At 32.5% G+C, this 23,016-nt stretch overlaps 1 protein-coding gene across 1 annotated transcript in view; it reads right to left on the bottom strand.

Annotated features, from left to right (window-relative positions):
• Nucleotides 1–2,967: 2,967 nt before the first annotated feature.
• LRP1B (LDL receptor related protein 1B) overlaps nt 2,968–23,016 on the bottom strand; it is a 1,972,098-nt gene continuing 1,952,049 nt past the window's right edge. Inside the window, exons 87-91 of the mRNA XM_068968462.1 lie at nt 16,672–16,748; nt 8,445–8,535; nt 7,355–7,499; nt 4,403–4,501; nt 2,968–3,108 (exon numbers count right to left, since the gene is read on the bottom strand). Of these exons, the coding sequence (XP_068824563.1) occupies nt 2,968–3,108; nt 4,403–4,501; nt 7,355–7,499; nt 8,445–8,535; nt 16,672–16,748 (553 nt within the window). The remainder of the gene's footprint in view (nt 3,109–4,402; nt 4,502–7,354; nt 7,500–8,444; nt 8,536–16,671; nt 16,749–23,016) is intronic.

Here is a 23,016-nt window from a genome sequence, read left to right as displayed (position 1 = left end):
GAAGAACTGACTTATTGGAAAAGTTACTGATGCTAGGAAGGATTGAAGGAAGAAGGAGAAGGGGACAGCAGAGGACGAGATGGTTGGATAGCATCACCAACTCGATGGACATGAGTTTGAATAACCTCCAGGTTTTAGTGAAGGACAGGGAAGCCTAGCGTGCTGCAGTCCATGGGGTCGCAAAGAGTCAGACATGACTGAGCGACTGACCTGAACTGAACTTCTAGCATTTACATAGGTTTTTGAAATAGAAATAGATAGATAATAGATAATTGAAATAGAAAGAGCTAAAGTTATAGAAAAAAACTTTGGGTTGTTGCCAATATCTTTGTTCTGTAAAGACTGAATGCAAAGTAATGGCAGCTAGAAGTACTGTGGCCCTCACAATGGACTTGCTTGAACCAGCCTGGGATGGCGAAACATACTGTGAAATAAGGGCCATGAGAATGTAGGTGGAATCTAAGGGTTAAAAAGCACATCCTGAGCTCTCTTGATATAGCTTTAATTAGTTTGCTAGACAGAAAATAGGTCATAGATGCCAGGCTGTGAGTGTAAGTTGGTGTGTTGTATATTGCATAGGATTTGCTAGATAGTTTATACTAATGTTCGTTGTATTGAAGTCATTCCAATATGTGGGTTCTTCTCTTTCAAATAATAATTTCAGTTGCAGTCATAAAGCTCTTATATACAAAGATCCCATCAGATAATGAAGCTCAATGACAGCTCTAGTCAATCAGACCCTCCTGTCATCTCTAGTCAAATACTCTAAGTAGCTACACTAGTAATCATTCCATTTAGAAAATAATATCTACACAGCATCTAATGGAACCTAAGTTTTCTATAAAGTACATTTTTTGAGAATGAGAAACAGGAAGAACTTTGGCTTATTTCAATACAATTGTCATACTACTGTGTATATAACCAATCTTTTTCTGCAACATGGAGTCTGTGACAAGCCATGTGTAACAGGGAAAAGGAAAAAGTAAGGGACATGTTTCCACTTCATAAGAGAAGGTTTCCACTTCAATAAGAGAAATGCCTTCTCTATTGCGATTTGAAAAGTGATACAATGAAATCAGTCTTACCCCAGAGAGTATGTTCTAAAGATAAAACAAAAATTACATCTCATGTTGACTAAAATAGCTTTCTAAGAAAATTAAACTCTGTAAAGACAAGAATTTTCTTTTTAAAAACTACCCAACACAAGCACTTAAATATGTAGAATTTCATTTAAATAAGTCAGTCAACAATTTTTTTTATAAAGTATTTAACACTTCATTGTAGAAACATAGGCAAAATGACTATTATAACCAAAATGAAAAATACTGTTCAATTTAAAAAATGTACTTAAACAAGAACCTGGAAAAATTTATGATATGCATAACATCGTTCAAGCAAAATTGCACTAGTATTACATAAATCAATAGTTTATAAAGGCCTCAATATGGCAAAGTTTAGAAATAGGTAGTATGCATGCACATAGTACAACAAAAAGTCTCTTTATAAAACAGCAGTTTTTTGTTTTTTTTTTTTTAATGCTTGTACAAAGGGATAAAGAACAACCACAAACATATTTCATCTGTTAATACATTATGACAGCTAAAAGTCAGTCATGTCTATCAGAGGAACAAAAAGCCCTCCATACCTTGTGAATAAATCTTTTGTGCCTTTAAAGATATTTGTATAAAAATGCTATACTTTTTTTTATACAACTTAAATAAATCGTACTTGTTTCCATCGAAATTTGAAAACAGACAAGTGGACGGGGTCCATGTGTTTTGCATAACCAGAGAAATCAGAGTACCAGAGTAACTGGCCAGCATGTATACTCGCCACCTTTGATAATGGGCAGATGACTGTTCTTTCATAACTTAGAAAGTCCTTTAAGAACATATTTTGGATAGGGCAGATAATAGACTAGTCATATTGTATATTAAAAAAATATCTACTGATTACTTTCTACCATAACGGCTGCCTTGCCTATTCCTTTTGACCTCACAAATAGAATGCATTCACATAATTGAAATTGTGTCACCAATTTGTGTGCTTATATTGTATTCTTTAGTGTTCTGTGTGTTAAAGGGTTGGGTTAATCCTCCACAAAATGCATGTGACTGGGAGGAAATTGCTAAGACATGAGTGCCTGATGCCCTGTTGTGTTCTAGGCTGGCTATTGACCTCAGGACCAAGGGAAAACAAAATGTCTTATCCCATAGCAAGTGTGATCTTTCCACTTTCAATTATATTTTTGCTATGTTATATACCTAAATATAACTATTTTTATAGGGTATATGCTTTTAGTATATCACAATAGAGTCCACTAAATTTTGGAAAATGTAGTCATATGTGTTCATGCAAATTATTAGTTTTATAAATTCTTAAAGTTTTTTTTTTTTTTTTCTCAAAATTCTCATCTATCACTTGGCAACCTAAGACTAATTTCAAAGCTGGTGAAGTGGAACTTGTGAGAGCTATATATTTTCAGCAGTCTGAATCAGTCTTAAAGGGCACAAAGAAGAGAGTTGACTATTCAATTGCTCTTCCATAAACTGAACCAGAAAATTAACTGATACTGTATTACAGCTTTCAGACCATATAATGAAAATGTGCAGAGATTCTCTTTGTTGATTAAGTAGAACCAAAGAAGTTCATATAAAATAGATTGCTCATATTCACACTACAAAGGAATACGTTGTTTTTAATTTTAACAAATTCAAAGGTGTGTCATCAGCAGCATTGTTGTAAATTGTACTGTAGTGCAGTTCTTTTTCATAAAAATACCATACAAATGGTCAATCAAGAGTCATCAGCAAAAAATAAAAACCAGAAAACTCAGAAAACAATTGACCAGAAAAAAGATAAAGGAAGAGGTAATGCTGATGCCAAAACAAGTAGAATACTGTTGGAACATACAAAAGTAATCCTTATATTTTATACATTTGTACAGCATATAAAAGGTATCTCTGATTATGCCACCGTTTCTCTGATTCCAATTTCTATTTTCTTTGGAAGCAGTTCTTTCCTTTCATCGACACTTCCTAAGGAGTTTCGACAGTTTTGCCCATCCATATACAATTTCGCATATACCGGATTGGAGTAATTTGTTGGCTGAAGGAAAAAATAAATATGTTTTTATTACCTGTTTTGACTACCTTAATTTTCTTCAATGATATCTTTTAATGTTAACATTTATATGCATTGTACTTAACTTACTAAATAATAATTATATACATGTAACTTAAATTCTGTTTATATGCTTTCATCAACTTCAGCATGTATTAGATAAAAACATAACTGTATGTTTCTCAGGTAACTTGTGAACCTGAGGGGAGCTCTGACATATCAAAAGCCTAAAGAAATCTTCATTAAAGGTATATTGACTGCAACTTTATATAAAAGCAGGAAACGTTAAACCAAATTGTCTTATTAACTTAACCCAAGATTGTTACGTAGTTGCATTTTTAAATTTTGTCTTTCCAGAACAGAATGTTAAATCTTTATCATAATAAAGAAATATTACATTTTTTGATCCATGCAAATGAGACAAACATGATAAAAAATGAGAATGAAAAACAGCTGATGGGAGAGAGGTACAAGGGTGAGAAAATTCAATCCTAAGAATCTTAATATTGTCTTTAATCCCTTTCCTGTCTAATATGAACCATGCAATTTTAGACAGGGCTCCCCTGGCGGTTTAATGGTAAAGAATCTGCCTGCAATGCAGGAGACGTGGGTTTGATTTATGGGTCAGGAAGATCACTTGGAGAAGGGAATGGCAACCCACTTCAATATTATTGCCTGGGAAATCACATAGACAGAGGAGTCTTGCGGGCTGCAGTCCATGGGGACGCAAAAGAATTGGACATGACTTAGTGACTAAACAACAACAAACTTTAGACAAAGCCCTTTTCTCTAGAAACCAGTTACATAAAAAGTTTTTAAGAATGGTTTCATACATCATTTCTAATGTCTCCATATGATGCCACATTTTGTAGTGCATTTTTATTTAAAAGGACATCAAATTTGCAGATACTAAACAAAGCATCTTAATAGAAAATAAAGGCAAACATAAACTTAAATGTAAACTCTTCAGTTTACATTGCTGGCTAGAGATTTCTATTCTAAGAATAGCAAATGCTCATGTTTATTGTTATAGAGCTTTAACATTTTCAAATTTTGGAGAAGAGATATTTCTGCTGAATAGCTTGCCTAAAATGATAATATTTTTTCACATGTAATCTTGCATAAGCAGGACACATAAACTCCCAAGTTTAATGCAGTTTTTAAACCTTTTGTTAATTAAAAATCATTAAAGATAAGTCCCTATCTAAGTCTAGTAATCATTTTTGGCTGTGAGGCATTCTGTGATGGAATGGATATGGAGTAATGAATTTTCTCTCACCCCAGCAGTTAGTGGTCCTTTCAAATCAGAGTTTAGGTAGATGGGCGGCACTGTGTGTGGAAGCTTGAAAACACTGGACCCTCCCCCTATGTACCTGGCCTGTGTGTAAACAGAGAATTTTAGTTTCTGATCTAATATCATGGAACTATTTTCACTGACACAAACTCATGTTAAGTCATAAAAATAACATAAGCTATGTTCTTCAGCCCTGAGGCATCAACAGTATATTTATGGTAGATTCAATAATTTATGAAACATCTATTAATATTAGATCCATGCTCTACAGTAGACATTTCTCTTAGTCTAGCTTACTTATAGACATAACATGTACCTAGAAACCGCCACTCATTTCCATTTATTTAACTTCATTCTCCCTCCACCAAAAGCATAATTTGCTAACAGCCCTGTGAAAAATGCATCAGCCTCTCTCACCTAAGGTTTCTGTTTGAAAAGTTCTGATAGGAGCCCATTCCACACACTCAAATATCTGACTGGCTCTAATTAAAGGTTCATGACTTCTATATTGTTAGAAAATACAAATGAAATTTAAAATGTGAGATATAAAAATGAATTATGTTTTTTTTTTTTTTTTTTTTGAGAAATCTGACTTTCTAGTTTAAAGCAAATTAATTAGAAATCAGATTGGCTCACTAAACTCCATGCAAGAACAATGGTTTTAGAGTTTTTTTGGTCTAATGGCAGAAAAAGTCAATCTGGTATACTCATATTCATCATAGAATACTTATTAGTGGCCAAAAAGGAAATAAGAAAGCTAGATTAAAAGTTGAAGGATTTTAATGAACATACATATTTTTAAAAATCTATCAACTCTTGACAATGAATCATAAATTTTGAGACAAGGACAAAGACCTGAGGAAAAAGATTTTAAACATAAAATCAGGTCAATATCGTCTCTTTATGTACCCAGAAATTCTCACTTAGAAGATATTGAAAACAATCTAAGTAAGGACTGAGATGAGTTTGTGTATAAAATCAATAGATACCAGTTCCCCTTTTCTGAGCTTTTCAAAGTATTCTGTGAATGTCTCTATAGACAAACCTTTTTAAAATAAAATTTATTAATTATTTCAATTCATTTGTAAGGTACTATTGAGGGAGAAATTTATCCATTTTTGAAAATAACAGATACATTCTACAAAAGTCTTTACGTGTCATGAAGTTTGTATTTGATCATGTCATGAATATATCAAACCACTGTAACAAGTGGAAAATCTATGAAAAACATTCCATTATTAAGGTTGCTTTGGTGTGGTCATTCACTTTTCAAAATTGTCTATACCTATAAACATATTTTCTACAGTTACTTCTTAGGTAACAATTCATATTTCTATTTCAAACGTCAAGAGCCAACTTCTAGAATAAATTCTAATAGAATCAGCCATCTAAGTCACATTTAATGAAATTTTGGTCAGTCAGTGGAAAATTGGTAAATAAATATTTATTGAATGTTATTTGCTAGATATATTAAAAATATACTCGAGGGGCCCTGAAGCATACTTTTATTTCCTAAACACTTAAAAATAAATGGAATATTAAAAAGCTATTCCCTTTAAGTATCGAAAATTGGCTTAATTCTATCAGTAGAAATAAAATGATGGGGAAAATGAGAACTCTCCTGTTCATAAGAAGTGTATGAGATATAGCCTCATCAGGTCATATTATATTTACAGGTACTGTATTTTGTTCCTAAGAAAAAATTATTAGAATATGAAAAGTCTATTGATTAAGACATCTTTCTCCTTTTTTACAAAAATTATCAAACAACAATATGGACAGTATGTATAGTTTTTAGTTTCAATAGAAAACACTGAAACTTAGGTTATGAGAATTTATTTCATGACAAAGTCCAAATGTAGGAGTTAGTAACTGAATTAATAATTTATAGTAACTGAAAATTATTTGTAATGAAGAAAATATTTACAACATCTTTTGATAGGACAACATTTTTTCTATATAATAATGACTGATTTCTTTTCATATAAATGAATACTTCTTCAATTTCAGGTCACCAGTTTTGGGCTTAGAAAGTCTGGCCATGTGTTCAGAGTAGATTGAATACATGAGACCTTTTCTTTGGGGAACAGCTGTTGCTATGAGTACAAAGCCAAGTGGTTAATATAATTATTTAATATAAAGGTGCATTTTGGACATAGCACCTTTGATATATCACATTGTAAAGAACCATTTAATTAATGAATAAATAAGCTTAGAATATCATTCCATATTAGCAAACTGATGCTCTTAATTCATAGTAAAATATTCTATGATTATCATGCAAAATATTTGGATAATAAAGTGAAGTAAATCTTTGCAAATTTACCTAGATGTATCATTTATCTATTTTTTTATAAAAACTTCCAAATTGAGCATTCAGCACTAACAGAAATTTAAAAAAAAAAAGACTGTGGGTTTTTAGTATATACATATCACAGATAACTCTCAAACCAATAAGAAAAATATTACAGCAGGTAGAAAAATATTGTTTAAAAGTGATATGATTATAAACAAATCCAAGGACATAGCTTAGTGGACTCTTCAGTGAAACATTACTGGAAATGAAGTATTTATTTTGGCAATGAAATGCTGTACTCTTTTTTTTTAAGTAGATTTAAAAAATCAATTTTAATAAAATTTAATTTCACCAGGCTTATATTTAGATATGCCAGCATCTCAGCACATTTGACTAAGACATCTATGCTTATAAATTAAGTGAATACATATTTTCTAAACTATGTTACATTAACTTCATGCTTCAGGTGAATGCAATCCATAATTTTATTTTTTCTTTAGAAGAGACTATAACATTCAATAAATCCTAAAGTTCTTTAATCTAACTTCAGATAAAAGAAATAGTGATGAAAGTCAGAACCATATTATAGAGAAATGACGCAAGAATATTAGTGCTCGCAGTCCATCATCTTAAAACTTTACCTTTGCTGGATCTACCATAAAGCCAGGATCTAAAAGCCCTCCATCATTGTGATCATGGTCGACCTCATACATGTTATAAGATGGATTGCCGATTTCTACATTTATTCCTCCGTTAATAATAGGCTGTCTTCTTATAGTTTTTGTCCTAGAATATGTGAACATTATATGAGCTGTCTAAATATCACAACATGGTGTATGAAACTACTGTATTTGCAGATTTAATAACATTTTAATAGAACTGGTGGAACACTCATACGTAAAGTATATTGAAAATAGATGACATTCATTGATTCACAGAGGGACAAAAATTTCTTACTGTAATACATCATTTTCCCAAATTATTTAGATTTAACAATTAAAAATGCACTTGGAACATTCCTTGTAAATAGCTAATACTACATTATTTGAAACTGAATATAATTAATTACCCTTTTACTTTCTACTTTTCCCCTTTTGTTCCTGAAAAACATTCATAAAAAATAGTTACAATGAAATTTTGAAATTGTTTTCAATCCCTAAGTCATGCGGCTAAAATTCCTTTATATAATGCAAAAACTGACTTACAAACTCTAGGTTCCAGATAATCACCCCACAGACAACTCACTGCTTAAAGATCTTTTTAATTGTGCATTCATATAAATTGAAATAATGATACTTCCAGTAATATATAAAGTCAACAAATGTATAATTTATGAATGAAATACACAATTTGTGACATATAATACATAATCATTATCATTCTATTGACATTGATAATCTAACACATTAATATTATAAAATGTTCTTTAGAGGTTTTTGCTGTTTCAAGGAAAAACTAACAAAATATAAAATTCTATTGAAAGTTTAATATATTCCCTTGTAAGTTTTGTTAGAAAATATATAATAAATGCAACCATTCCATCAATATAATATAAGGGAAAGTTTGTTTGAATTATAATTACTTAAAATGAAAGAGGGATAAAATGGTTCAGAAAACACAGAATTATGCAGTTGGAATAAGTAAATCACATTTTAAGAAGTTTTTAAAAAACACTGTTTCTATAACTATTTATGTAATTTATTTACTGTTAGTCTAAATACTGCCTCTTACCTTCTTTTTCTTTTACAAAGCACTAAACCAATTACCAAGGTGGTTATCAAAGTCACCAAGAGGACGAGAGGCACAATGATGGCTATGCTTCCTGGAAAAAGAAATGAATGAACAGATCAACATACAAAATGAAGTCAAGATGGATATAACAACACTTTATTACATCAAATCATTTGACCATTGACATAATAACAAAAAAGCTTAGGCCAAATATCTATATTCCTAATTCATCACTACATTACTGCAAAGTCATTTTTCCTATTAAATATTTGAACTACTGGAAACTTTTCTTTAAATATCTTTTATTTATATGTTATAATTAAATACCTGAGGTTAGAAATACTGACTTCTTTGTCAGTCTGAGTCTTATTCTCACCAGACATCTATTTGCAAAGATATAAGTAAATAAACTCTGACTGAATACACATTTCTACAATTTGCCTGGCTCTATTTCCATCATTAGTTTTTTTTTTTTTTCCCCTCCTTTAGGTATGAATATCTGGCCCTGAGTACATGTGGCAAGTTAGATGGCAGCCTGGGAAAGCAAAAGGGGCAACAGTGTCGGATTTGGATGGACATTGGAGAAGGAAATGGCAACCCGCTCCAGTGTTCTTGCCTGGAGAATCCCAGGGACAGCGGAGCCTAGTGGGCTGTCGTCTATGGCGTCGCACAGAGTTGGACACGACTGAAGCAACTTAGCAGCAGCAGCAGCGACAGCAGCAGCAGCAGGCCTAAATAATAGTTTCACAACTTACCTGAACTGAAACCTTAGAAAAGTTATTTAAAATTTGAGGCTCATGCTCTTCACCCATAAAAATAGAGACATGAAGATCTACCACATAGGGCTTTTAGCTTGATTCTGCAAAGTAGGGGAACAAAGAGGATTCTCTTTCTCAAATTGTAGTTCCACAACAGTTTCAACAAGCCATCATCTGGGGGCTTGACTTATGTTGTAAATGTCTACTTTTCCTTTTTTCCCTACGTTTATAAGAATGAGCTGAGGTTGTATCACTCATTTTCAAAATGGAACAAAAATTCTATGGAATAGATTTTTCAAAAGCGGTCATAGAAAGTGGGTCTTAGTTTTTTTTGTCAAGAAGAGCAATCTTTTTTGTTTTTTTCTTAAAGAAGACAATACCTCTTTACTGATGATGTGAGCCATAGTAAGATACACCTAGGGTCATATGTCACTTAGGCAGGAAGAAAATGGAATGCAAGCATTGCCTAATAACAGGAGAGTATTAAGTAGCTCTATCAGGTACCCAATACTCACATTTCCAACAGAGAAATATCTAGTATCCATAAGATAAAGCCTTTGCTTGTTTGAGAAAAGCATCTGACTGAAACTGCCAAGTGAGCTTAATCATTGTCTAAACGGAGAAACAAAGCAATACCCAAACTAGTTAAATTTTAATGTGAGGATCTTGAATGGTTCAGGAATAAAACATTAAGTTATTAAATATATGAATTGTCCTCTGCATGTACATGTACAATACTGTGATAAAAAATTAATGGTGATATTAAGCACAATAAACAGCTGCTTCAGTTCAGTTCAGTTCAGTTCAGTCGCTCAGCCGTGGCCAACTCTTTCCAACTCCATGGACTGCAGCACACCAGGCCTCCCTGTCCATCACCAACTCCCGGAGTTTACTCAAACTCATGTCCATTAATTTGGTGACAACATCCAATCATCTGATCCTCTGTCATCCCTTTCTCCTCTCGCCTTCAATCTTTCCCAGCATATTTGAGATCATTTACTAAAATACCAAAAACTCTTTATTAAAGAAAGGGCATATATAAGATAATCTTTCAATTTGAAACTTCAAAAATAGCTTGTCTGAAATAATCAAATAGCTAACTCTCTCTTTCATGCAAGGAAAAATATGGCTTTCTTTCTTTAGTCAGTTTCTGAAATGTAATACTCATTTTATTTTATTTTTTTTATGTTGTTACCAGCACTATATAATTGAGTGAGGTTGATATTATATTACCTTCTTGGATTGGGGAAAACGGACTTTACATGCATGTGTAATTATTAGTATTTAATGGAAGTAGAGAATCTGGCACCTTGGATAGTAATTAACATTTGCTCACAAATTTTAAATACCAGTGAGCAGCTTGGTTTCTTCATAAATTGACTTAAACTAATTAATCATGACTTTATAAATATCTCACTTTATCTTTTTTTTTTTTTCTGCTAAAATTTGTGGCAAATTTGTAGGTTTAAAATACTTACCAATATTGGTTTTAAGGTACATAAAGTTACTTTCTCCTCCAAGCAATTGCAAATTATTTAGAAAATTAGCTTTTACTTGTCCTACATAGTTTCTTTTATTTCTGTTAGGTAGAAATGCTGCTAATTATGCATGCTAGAAAAAAAATTTTTTAAGACCTTCGTTTTACTTTTCCCCATGACAGATGGCATTTCCAGTCCCTTACATTACAAGCACTCTGTTTAAGAGCCTACTGTGCTAATGTGTTCATATTACCTATCAAGGTAACTGCAATAATGTTCAACATAGTCGATAAATAATGCAGGGTAGCAATTTGGCAAATTTTTCTCTTTTTTTTTTGTAAAATAGTTTATATACATGGAAACAACTGGAAACTACATGTATTTTTAGAATATAATATAGGTATTTATCAAAAGAAGTATTTTTTCCAAGCGGTGTACATGGCAGTAAATATCATATTTTAACATATAACAATCAAGGTCTATTACAGATGATTTTTTTAACAGTATATTGTTGGTGGACTGTCCTACACAGATTTTTTTTTTTAAGTATACTCTGTACTTACTGGGTGGAGAGGAAATTTCAACAATTTTCTTACAGAAAATGATTCATGTCTATGTATGGCAAAAACCACTACAATATTGTAAAGTAATTAGCCTCCAATTAAAATAAATTAATTAATTTAAAAAAGAAAATAGAGCCAGTCTTTCTTTGCAAAGTTGTTCTGAGGCCCCATTATATAACGCTTTTTCATTTGAAAGAACTATATTATCAAATTTCTATGCTGAGAAGAGACCCCTTCCATGGGAGAGGCAGTACAGCATCACAGTTGAGATAGCAGATTCTGTATCCAGGCTACCTCTGTTCAAATCTCATCTCACTAGCACCATATGCTGGGACCAATTTTTCATCTTGGTCAGAGTTTACACATTAATAAAATGAGTGTTATCATTAACATATACATCACAGTAATGTAAATAGAAGTGTGTCTACTATACAGAAAGTGCTCATACATGTTTACTGACTAATTCAAAATACATATTGCTGTATCACTCCATGCATAACTCTATCTTTCACTTTTCACAACATATTGTAGAGAGTAGTTCATTTATAGTTTGGGGGCATAAGCTATCTATCTTGGTTTTGTAGATAGCACAGTGCCTAGGATATTATAGGGACTATCCATTTGGTTCTCATTTAGCAAATGTATTTTTAAGTGTTGCTATGTCCCGCACATGCAACACTTACTATACTTTGCACTGGGGATAGAAATGTCCCTCCTCTCATGTTGTTTGATGTATACTAGAAGATGACTAACACATGGGTTTATTTAGCACAGTGATATGCACTGGCCTAGTGAAAGTATGCATTGCTCTGCATACACAGAGGAGCAGAAGCCAACTAGATCTGGGATAGCAGAGGAGGGTTGGTTTGTCTCTGAAACGTGATGGAAGTCCTCTTTATTCCCATGAAAGCGAATGCAGGTCGAGTGGAGGAGGAGATAGTGAATTAATCTAGGGAGAGAAATGTGAAGACCTGGAGGAGAAAAGATTAAAGAACAACAGTCTGACTGGAGAGTGGAGTGGAGGGTGTTGGAGGAAGCTGTGACTGAAGAGAGAAGCAAAGGGAAGGTAGGAATGATCTGCAAGCTGATAATGTTGAAGAAAATTTAGGAAGTAACATCTGTTGAATAGATTAAGTCAATTTAGAAGGAAGGTTAAGAGTGACTCCTAAGTGTTGCTTGAGTAAATTTCTGTGGCCAGCTGTGTAGACAGGAAGGCAAAACAAGGTGCATAAAAATGGCTGGCTGATTGGGGAAGGGAATGAGATTATTTCGGGAAACACTGAACATCAGGTTCCTGTAGAATATAGATATACAGATATAGACAGAGATGACATTGATATGGATAGAGCAACTGTGCAGTGGTATACATGTCTCAAACTCAGGAGAGAAATCAGGATTGAAGACAGAAATTTGGGAGTAATTGGCAAAGAGTTGAAAATTGAGGTCAAAGAATTATGGATTGCCAAGCAGAGTGTATGGAAGTAGTGAGTGAATTAACTAGAAGAGATCAAGAAGAAGCATCTCACAAACAAGACAGCTGTTTCAAGAGGTTAGGATGGAAGCCAGAAGGCTTCATGAAGGTTAAAGAGAAGAATCTTTGACTTATTGGTTGAACTTATAGTAGAAAAATGTAAGCATAAATTATACCATTACAATGACCTCTTTTGACTTGCTGCTATATATTCAGATCTCGTTTGTGTACGAGATCTCGTTTAGGTATGCATAAATGTGAGTGTATTTGTATATGTAAATATATAATAACTAGCCTTCTATTTATTAACCATTTTGATAAAATATAATTTTAAAAAACATTAAAAAAATCATGTTCCAAACTTATTTTATCCTTCCAGGGGTTTCCAGGAGGATGCTTATCATTTGGTCTTTTATAACCATCCTCACTTTGCACCCTTCTCACTCTTGTCCCCTTTGTGCCAGAACACTGGTCTTTTTTCAGTCCCTTCAGAATTCTTGTATCTGATACTCCTATTGTTTGAAATACCCTTAGTCTCTCCTCCCCTTTTTAATCATTCAAGTCAGTTTAAATATCACCACCTCAGAGAAATCACTCTTGATATCAGTCCTCTTCTGATAGTCTCTATTTCTCTGCCTTTTTTACTTCCTTAATAGGTCCAATCAAGACTCACAATTATTTTCCAAAAGTTTACTTATTTCCTTGCTTTCTTTTTAAATTAATCTTCCTCTGCTCTCTGCTCTCTAGGACCTCTCAGCTTCCTGAGAAGAGGCACTGTTTGTTTTATGCACTGATTCATCTTTGGGATCTAGACATTACTTGACACTTAGTAGAGGCTCAATAAATACTTGCTTTGGGAGAATTAGGACAAATGCATTATTTTGTAGCATTTTTATCTCTATATTTGTAAGTTTATAATTCTCTAGTATAATATATATTTTTTAAAATATCATGGTTTAAAAGAGATAAAGTAGGAAAACAGAAGATAAGTATAACTCCCTAACAGATAGCACACATTCCTTGTCACTACAATAAAATACAGCATCACTGTATTACTGCCCCGCAAATGCTGTGGGTATTTTTATCCTCCTTAATTGTAGCAAATATGAATAGCTTAATCCAAACATTGAGTATCCACTCCTTTAAAACTTCAAGTAAGTTTAAAATAGTATATAAAAAATATTTAATCATCCTTAATTTAAAACTCTTCCAAATAAGAGTTTTCAGACTAACTTTTTCAAGTGGAACTTAAGCAAAGTTCTAGAATAGTAGATCTGCTTAATTCCACAGGCTGATCTTTAGACACTTCAAACAGTAAGGGCCAGAAAAATCTCAGTATGACTACTCAGAGTTGATTAAGAAAGTTGTTCATCAATTAGAAAGGTAAATCTCAGTGCCAGCTGACGCAAGTGAGGCTGACAGAGGCAGTATATTCCTGATGGCACCAAGGTCCAACAATTATGGAATGCTTCACTGTGAGTAGAAGTGCAGGTTTGAAGACGTGTTCCTAAAACATCCATCCATAAAACAGATGACTTCTGCCCAAGTTCAGGGAACATTTGACAACAATTCAAAAACCACTGGAGTTTAGCTGAAAGAATAAAAATAGCCCTCCTACCTTAGGAAAGATTGGCTTAACTACCTTTTCTTTCTTTTCAGAGTTACTGATGCAAGTTTCTCTCAGCACAAATGTCTGATGATAAGTACCTTTTAATAGAGTCATTATTTGGTCAACTTCTCTCAAACCTGAGATAATTTGACATTTGCATAGCTAATAGTCCTTTCAATGTGCATTGATACCTCCATTAAATTTAATGACTTTAAATCAGTGATGGAAGAATGAGCATCAGAATCCTTGAAAAAGGGGTTACAACTACTTGACATGCCTCCTTCCATGTGATAGTCCCTGTTTTAGAGCTGCTGCATGTAACTGGAGACATTTTTCTTATAAGGGAGCTTGTTACTGATACAAGTGGTTGAAGACATCACCTTTCAAAAAATACAGCTGGCACACCCCTCAAGATCATCTTCCAGAACCCAAACTTTCCCCTTGTAGATGGACCTTATATATAAACTGAGAATTCAACTGACGTTCTATTCTGTTTCCTTTCAGAGTTTTATCAATATTTAAAATTGTTTTACCTCTCTTAAAGAATATTTTTTATTTATCTTACATAATTGAGAAATTATCATAAAAGGCTAAAATACTATAGCTTCATTAATTCTCAGTTTATTACCTCAGTGTATTCTATAGCTTGGTACATCAAATGCATTTCTTTGCATTAAAAAATGCTTTTGATGATGATTGAATCTTATAACTAGTTCACAAAATCATAGAAATTGGTATTTCCCAAGAGTTATTAGTAATAATGTTAGTATGATCCTGGAAGAGAGAGAGAGAAGACAGTATGTTTTTTTTCTTTTGCTTTTCTTCTGAAATATTAAATTAGGCAAGGTATATTTTTCCACCTCTACTATATTTTATGAACCCCTTCATCAAATCCTGGTGCCCTATTCCTACAATTACATGTCCATATCTTTGCTAAGTTCTTCTCCCTTCCCTTCCTTAAGACAACACACAAATTCTAAGGTAATTAACCCCAAATGTTCCTTGACTGGAATAACTTACCTCACATCTCCAAATTAAAGTACTCAGTTCTAAGGTAATTTGTTCTGTACTCAGTTCTAAGGTTATTTCTTCTAGGCCTAATTGTCATTTTTCAAAGATAGTCATCCCTTTTAGCCTGAGTTAATCTCTAAGTGGTGGAACTTTGGATAGTGTCATTGGAAGAATTTCAAGCAATGATAAATTATTTGGGGACAGGCACAACAGGCAAGTAAATCAGCAAACACTGGGAACCTTTATCTAAGGTACAAAATCATATACTGTTTTAAAAATATTATTCCTTAATCAGAGGAAAATTGATTTACAATGTTATGTTGGTTTCTTCCATATAGCCACAAAAATCATACACTTTTGATTTTGATAATATCTTTCCTGTTTCACAAATTCCATAGTATTTTATTTTCATGTGCGCTAATACCAGCAGTGAAGTTCTAGAAAAAATTACTAAGTAAGTGTTCATAAATCAGAGATACTGTTTTTTTTCTCTTCAAGAATATATTTACTTACTTGATAGTTATTACAGATTTCTCAAAACTTTCTCACTCATTAGTGCTAATATGTGAACTGAGAAATTTTTCTTTCAGAGTTTTATTTTGAAAATTTTCATAAAATTATTTAAAGATGTTGGAAGACACAGCATGCCTTTCAACACACACACTGTCTTCCAATGTGTCTATGGAAGACATAAAATGTTGATATAGATGAATTTTCATATCAGAGACACGTCCTAAGGCTACAGCTACACACACACACACAAACTTGCAAAATATTGAGCTATATTTTACTATACTTCAAAACCAGTACTTTAAAGACAAGGAAACAGTAAATCAACTAGGATCCTTATTAAAAATTGCTTGTTAACATACTTTATCACTTTGAGACTAACTGGTTAAGTTTGTTTTTCCACAACACTTTGAAATGCACTTCAAGAATAATACATTTTAATTAAAACATGAAATTATTCTTTTTTTCCTGCAGCATTCTCACATCTATTGTGATATTTGCATCTTTAGCTGCTGACACACATTTCCTAAGAAAAACTCATGCTAGGTTTGCAGGTGTGTGTTCTGAGAACTGCCAAAGTTTGAGATGAACCCTCAGAACCTGAAAGAGTACGTAATGATCGATCCTGTCACCAGGCAGGAGCTCAGTGCTTCAGCTTTCAAAAATCACCTGGATTGAAGTGGGTCTTTGGCAAAATTCCATGAAGCAGGTTTTCCAAGACTCAGTTCCCTCAGTTAATGGGTAAGAAGAAAGATGGGTTGTGTAAGAAGAAAACAATGATTTCTATTCTATGTGGAACTTCAAAGATATTAATCTGAGAAGCTTACTTGTGCTGATGTGATCAGACTTGCTGCTCTTTGGGGCTGGCCTCTCACATTGTGTGCCCGACCAGTTGGTGGAGCACCTGGAAAGACAAAACCAACACAAAACAAATCAATGAGTAACAAAACTCACAAGTCTGTAATGTGGTGACTTCAACCAAATGAAATGAAAGAGAAACCAGCTATCATAGTTCATGAATACTTAATAAAGATTTCTGCTAATTTCTCGCATATTGTCAGTATGCTGAGGGTAACTTCCATTGGACTTCATTTGTTAAGATACTTTTTTAAAATTTAAGTTTACATTCATTTTTCTTTATTCTGTGTTAAACTTAAATATGGCAGATTTTGTAACAGAATTGAATTTTAATTAAGAATTGAAATTAATTTGAGAAATACTGAAGAGAGAAAATTATGCTACTATAAAATGGAGTTTGCCTGTCAAGCAAATCCTTGTTTATTAAATTTCTGTGATTTATTTTTGCTGGTTCTAACTCCAAAGCGGAACTAATTACCAAAGAGCAAGTGCTCATCTGTCTCATAGTTCAAACTGTAGAATTTTTACTCTTCTAAATCAGAGATGAGGAAATACAGTACTTTCCCATGTAAGATCATACTTCTATTACTGTGAAATCAAGAGAATATGCCAAAATTTTCATTCAGAGAATTTGTCTTGCCCATACAGGAACCTTGACATTATGATGGGAAGTTTAACAGAGGATTAAAATAATAGATCTGATTAAAATTCTTCATTTAAACATAAATCATAAGCATATATTTAGCCAATTGCATCAAAATGAATGCTGGAATGGTTTTAGCTATGTTTGAATAAGGTCTGCTGGCTAACAACACAAGATATCCCTGTGCATCTGTGAGAGGAAACCCATAGAGAAACCATTTAAATTGGCTTCGGTTCTTATTTAAGACGATTGTCAAATACCACCATATCAAGAATAGTTGTACACAACAAAATAATAGACTCCAGGGTCATTCCAAGTAGATCTCTTTGGGCATGGTGGCCAAACTAAATGACTGCAATTTCTAGGTCTCTGCCAATTCTTTTATAGCCAATTCAGACAGCTGAATTTGTTTCAGAACTAGGCTTCTATGATGCCATGTGAATTTTTTGTTGTATTTGTGAAGACAGTATTGGGTGTCCTAAAACACGGACAAGAGCTCACAAAATCATCGTACCGACAAACTCCATTTACAAAAAAAAAAAATTTTCACAAAAGCATTATTTTGTTTTATAAAAGAAATTATTCAACTTTAGCATAATTGACAATAATGTTACTATTCAAGAATATAGTTATTTGATTAATTATATTACATATGGAGCATGATTTAAATGAAAATTAATATCATTATAATTATTATTTTGTCATCTTTTCATGCATTATCCAAATGTTTTGTTCAGAACTTTTTAAAAAATTAACATATATTTCACATATATTAATTATATACTATAATACAAATAAATCATTAAAATAGATAAATAAATTTAAGGCCAATTCTGACTCTGTCTATATTATGAAGTGAGGTAATGAAATGAGCATATTTCAAATAAGTATAATCAAGTAAACAACCAATAAAATCATTGATTTTAAAAAGTAATTCCTTTTCTTCCTTAGTTGTGTTTTTATGGATGAATGATTTAGAAAATTGTTCCAATTCCTCAGTTTCTAATTCTTGATACAGTCCAAAGATAATTAGGCAGAGATGTTTAGGCAGATTTTGCAAACATGTTGCTAGAATAAATTCTAATCATTGCAAAATTTGTTTTGGTTTTATGTCACTTTACATTTGGCGAATCTTTCTGATTGACCACTGAAGATATTGTCCATGCTCCAATGAAAAAAATAATACTGATTATTTGGTAATTTCGTTATACAAGTGATATGTACAAAGATGTTTTGTGCAATCATGTTGAAATATTGATTAAAATATCAAAATTTGCTCCTTACATTACCTCTGCTGATTAAGAAACAACAATTACAACAGCAATCTAAATCAGGGTTCAAGTTAAATAAGAGAAATGATCTGAGATACATTTTATGTTACTAGAGATAGAACCTCCAGGGCTCATCATTACACTGAGATGCTTAGAAGAAAGAAAATGGAATTGCTTAGGAACTGGAGTAAATGCTAATTGATCAGATGTTCTGATATGACATCATGTGTTTTATGTATTTTAGAAAATTATTAAAAATATGCCCTTAGAACTCCAAAAGGGAAGAGAGGGATTTTTAAACAAAGAGGATAATAATGCTGTAATGTTTTATTCCAAATTTTGAAATTATTTAAGTAGTACAGGTGGTATTTGTTAACAATATTGACTAATTTTCTATTTTATCCATAGCTTGGCACCATAGCTTGGCATATCTATTATGTTAGATAAATTATATTGCTTGCTAGTGGTCATGATGCTCCTTTCTTCTGTTTGAGGAAGTACACTTAGATTCTTAATTTTCAAGGAATATTTTCTTTGTTACATACTGAAAATAAGTCTCAAAGACTGTGCTGGAGAAATAATTAATTTTAGCAATTTGGTTTCTCAAGCAACTGATGATCGCCTGGCAATTTCCCTATACTCCTTATAAAATAATGTTTTATGGCCAAAGATAAAATATGTTCCATTCATCTACATTTGTTCCAGTCTTAAAAAATAATCTTTTTTGAGATATTAAATCAAATAGAAGTCATTATTTTCGTTGCCTACCTTGAAAAATTACGTTAGGCATTTGCTGCTCCACAAGTTCTTCCAATGACTGATTTAAGACCAAGTATTTTTACCATCTTTATGGAAATTCGTAAATCTTCATTCTCTAAGTAGACTACAATAATCAAAGCCATTAATGGCAGATCATGTAAAAACTGAAATGTGTGTGGATCATCAAAATTCCCTGTCGAATTCCCACTGAATTATTTGCATAATCATGCTGGCTATAATAATTTCTGGCATCTGTGCCTGTCATTTTCCTCAGGAAAAATCCATAGTCTGTGCCCTAGTCATCTTTAATCTGTACTATCGCAATACACTGTTTTCTGCTATTCATCTTTGGATAATAATTTTTGAATTAGTCCTTCATGACCCTCCCAAGAAATCATTTTTTTCCTCTAGCACTATAAACATGTTTATCATTCCTTTCAAATTTATTCTATATTTTCCCCCACTGCCCTTTACTGTAAAACAATGAAAATCAGTTTCTTTTTATGTGTGATCACTATACCACTCTGAATTATTTAACTTTTTAAGTACTTTCATGAATTTTAGATTCCTGAAATCTAAAATTCATGAAAGTATTGTTGGATCATGAATGTATAGGTAGATACAAAGTCAGATAGATTCTTATTTATTTGAACAATCATTTACCCCTTTCACATTATAGTATGAAGATATTCCGTTCACAGCTTTTTAAAGTCAGTAGTTGCCTGGTATAGGGATATTGATTTAACAGTCTTTCTGATTTCTCCCCCTCTCTCCAAAGCCAGTGACATTAAAAAGAAAGACTGTTTATTGTTATGTTGTTACCCTAATCTTATTATTTCCTCTATGTTACATGTTAGACTAATGATTATCAAAGTGAAAAACGAAAGTTGAAATTCTGGAGGCCCATATACCAGAGCTTTTCATTAAGCAGCTTGGAGTTGTGGCCAGAAATCTGCATTTTAACAAACTGAGCCTGATGCAAGTAATTCACAAATCACATTCTAGGAAATATTTGTTCTTATATCAAATACTGTTCAATCATTAAAAAAAAATAGGATAGGAATAATAATATGCATGCCCAGCAAGACTGTTCAAAAAGTTAAATGATTGATAGAAGTTTTTAACAATCTGAAAGCAACTGAGTGGATTTTTGTTTTGGATAACTAATTTTTATCTGAATGCTAGTATATGAAATGCGTGAACAGTTAACTTATTGTGTTCTTTAACAGTGTGTGCAATTATTGTATAGTGCTAAGTTGCTTCAGTTGTGTCTAACTCTTTGCGATCCTATGGACCATAGCCTGCCATGCTCCTCCATCCAAGGGATTCTCCAGATATAGTCTGTTGTTAAGTCCCTAAGTCCTGTCTGGCTTTTTACAACCCCATGGACCATAGCCCACCAGGCTTTATGGGATTTTCCAGGCAAGAATTCTGGAGTGGGTTGCCATTGCCTTCTCCAGGGGATCTTCCCAACCCAGAGATCAAACCCAAATCTCTTGCATGAGCAGGTGGATTCTTTACCACTGAGGTACCTAGGAAGCCCCTAATTGTATACTTAAAATATTCTATATTTCAATTGTAATTTTCTATAATAGGGAGAATTTTGCCTTTGTGTAAAGGCTATAATGTAGTATCTATTACTATATTATACACAATAAATATTTTCAGGCTATCAAAATAAATTTTGCATATATAAGGGAAATATAATCTTTAAAAAAGAACAGTTTTTATAATAAAACATAAATATAAGATAGTTAAACTGTTCAAAATAATAAGAGCTCTGAAGTAGTAGAGTGATTTTACACAAATAATTGAAATCAGATATAAAATACTGAAGGTGTATTAAAATTTTAGGTGTTGTCTTTCCCTGTAACGATGATCCATATGTGGACTATTCATGTCGTTTTGCAGAAATGGGGTCTAGAGTCACCTACCTTGGGAGGACTTCAAAATAAAATAATGAGATTAATATCTTCTTCCTCTTTTCATCAAATTTAAAGGTCACACGACTCTTCTGACCAAAATGAAATTCAAAGCTGAACCTTAAAGCAATTTGAAATTGAATTTCTCCTCTTATATGCTAGGCTGCCATTATTAACCATGATGATGGAGACATTCGGAAAGAAAAATCTTTTAATATACCCTTTTCTTTCTACACATAGGGAAAAAATATGGCACAAAGGGATTAAAGAAGCCTTAGAAAATTTGTGCATATTGCCATGCATGTTTTGGTGCTCCACAAATCTCATTCAATAAAAATTAAAACTATGATTACATTTGTGTATCATATTTATAAAACAATACTTTCATACAGTGATAAAAATTCAAAACTTAAAAGTCACTTGCAAATTTTTTTCTGGTTAACTCTGTAAATTTCCTTCTTTTGGTGCACAAACTTGACTGCATTTGTGTGACATTCCTAACTTTAAAGCTTTACACTTTATATAGACCCTAGCACCTTTTATGTCCCCTCTTCTTGCAGACAGTAATGGTGTAAATGCAAAATGTTTTACTGCATTTGAAAAGGATATTTTTTATTAATTGACCAGTTTGTTAACTTGACTTTTAAACATTTTTTTCATCCACTACTGTTCTACAATATTGTGACATAAAATTATTTCATATATACACAAAGATTTATAGTTTTCAACATGCTTCAAAAATTTCCCATCCTGCCTTTGATGTAAAATTTGAATAAAGTTCAATTAAAATTTGCTAAACTTTGTGCCAGGTCCTAGGATAAGTATTTTCATATGAAAAATATCCTTTTTCAGCTTATATAATAACCCCTGAGTTTTAATTATTCATCTTATGAAATGTAGAGGTGTGTTCAAATGATATTCCTGAAAAATCATAGCTAATAAACAGTAAAAATAAAATATGGAGTTTTCATGATCCTTCTAACTCTAACATAGAAGTAGGAAAAATGCTGTTCCTTACTCTTTCCTGACAAGAGAGTAATATCAGTCCCTTAATAAGAAAGTAGACATATTATCTGAACAAAAAGATAGTCAATGCATTTTTTGAGTAGTAAAATTGTTAGAATTACCACGTTGGCTCACTACTGTGGTCAGTAATGTCTTTTTCTAGCAGTGACAGGGAGGGACATGTTATTGAATAGTGTTAATATTGTTCTTAATATCAACTTCACATTGTTGCATTGGTTCCAGAATAATTATGTATGATCCAAGATTCATCAATTATAACCATTACTTGATGTGATTTTGAACTTCCATAACAATTTACTCTATATTTCATTCGTTTGAAATATATTTTGGCTTGTATTATAATTTCTTTTTTTTGCATTTTATTGGAATATAATTGCTTTACATTGTTGTGCTAGTTTCTACTCTACAGTGAAGTGAGTGAGCCATGTGGATACATAAACCTTGTGTACCACCCGCCCACCCTACCACCACCCCACCCTTCTAGGTCATGAGGCCATGATGACATATACACTATCATGAGTATACAAAGCACAAGAAGCTCAGCTCAGTGCTCTGTACTATAATTTCTATTTATTCCATATTATTCTCTATCAAAATTACACTGTCATTTCTTACACAGAAATAGCTATGTATTACCCTACTTTGCTTTCTTCAAAAAGCTTAAGGTAGTATCTTAAATTTATGTTTGCTCTA

Source organism: Capricornis sumatraensis, chromosome 3 (genome assembly GCF_032405125.1).
Source record: "Capricornis sumatraensis isolate serow.1 chromosome 3, serow.2, whole genome shotgun sequence".
Taxonomy (NCBI): Eukaryota; Metazoa; Chordata; class Mammalia; order Artiodactyla; family Bovidae; genus Capricornis; species Capricornis sumatraensis.
This window is presented reverse-complemented; position numbering and strand designations above follow the sequence as displayed.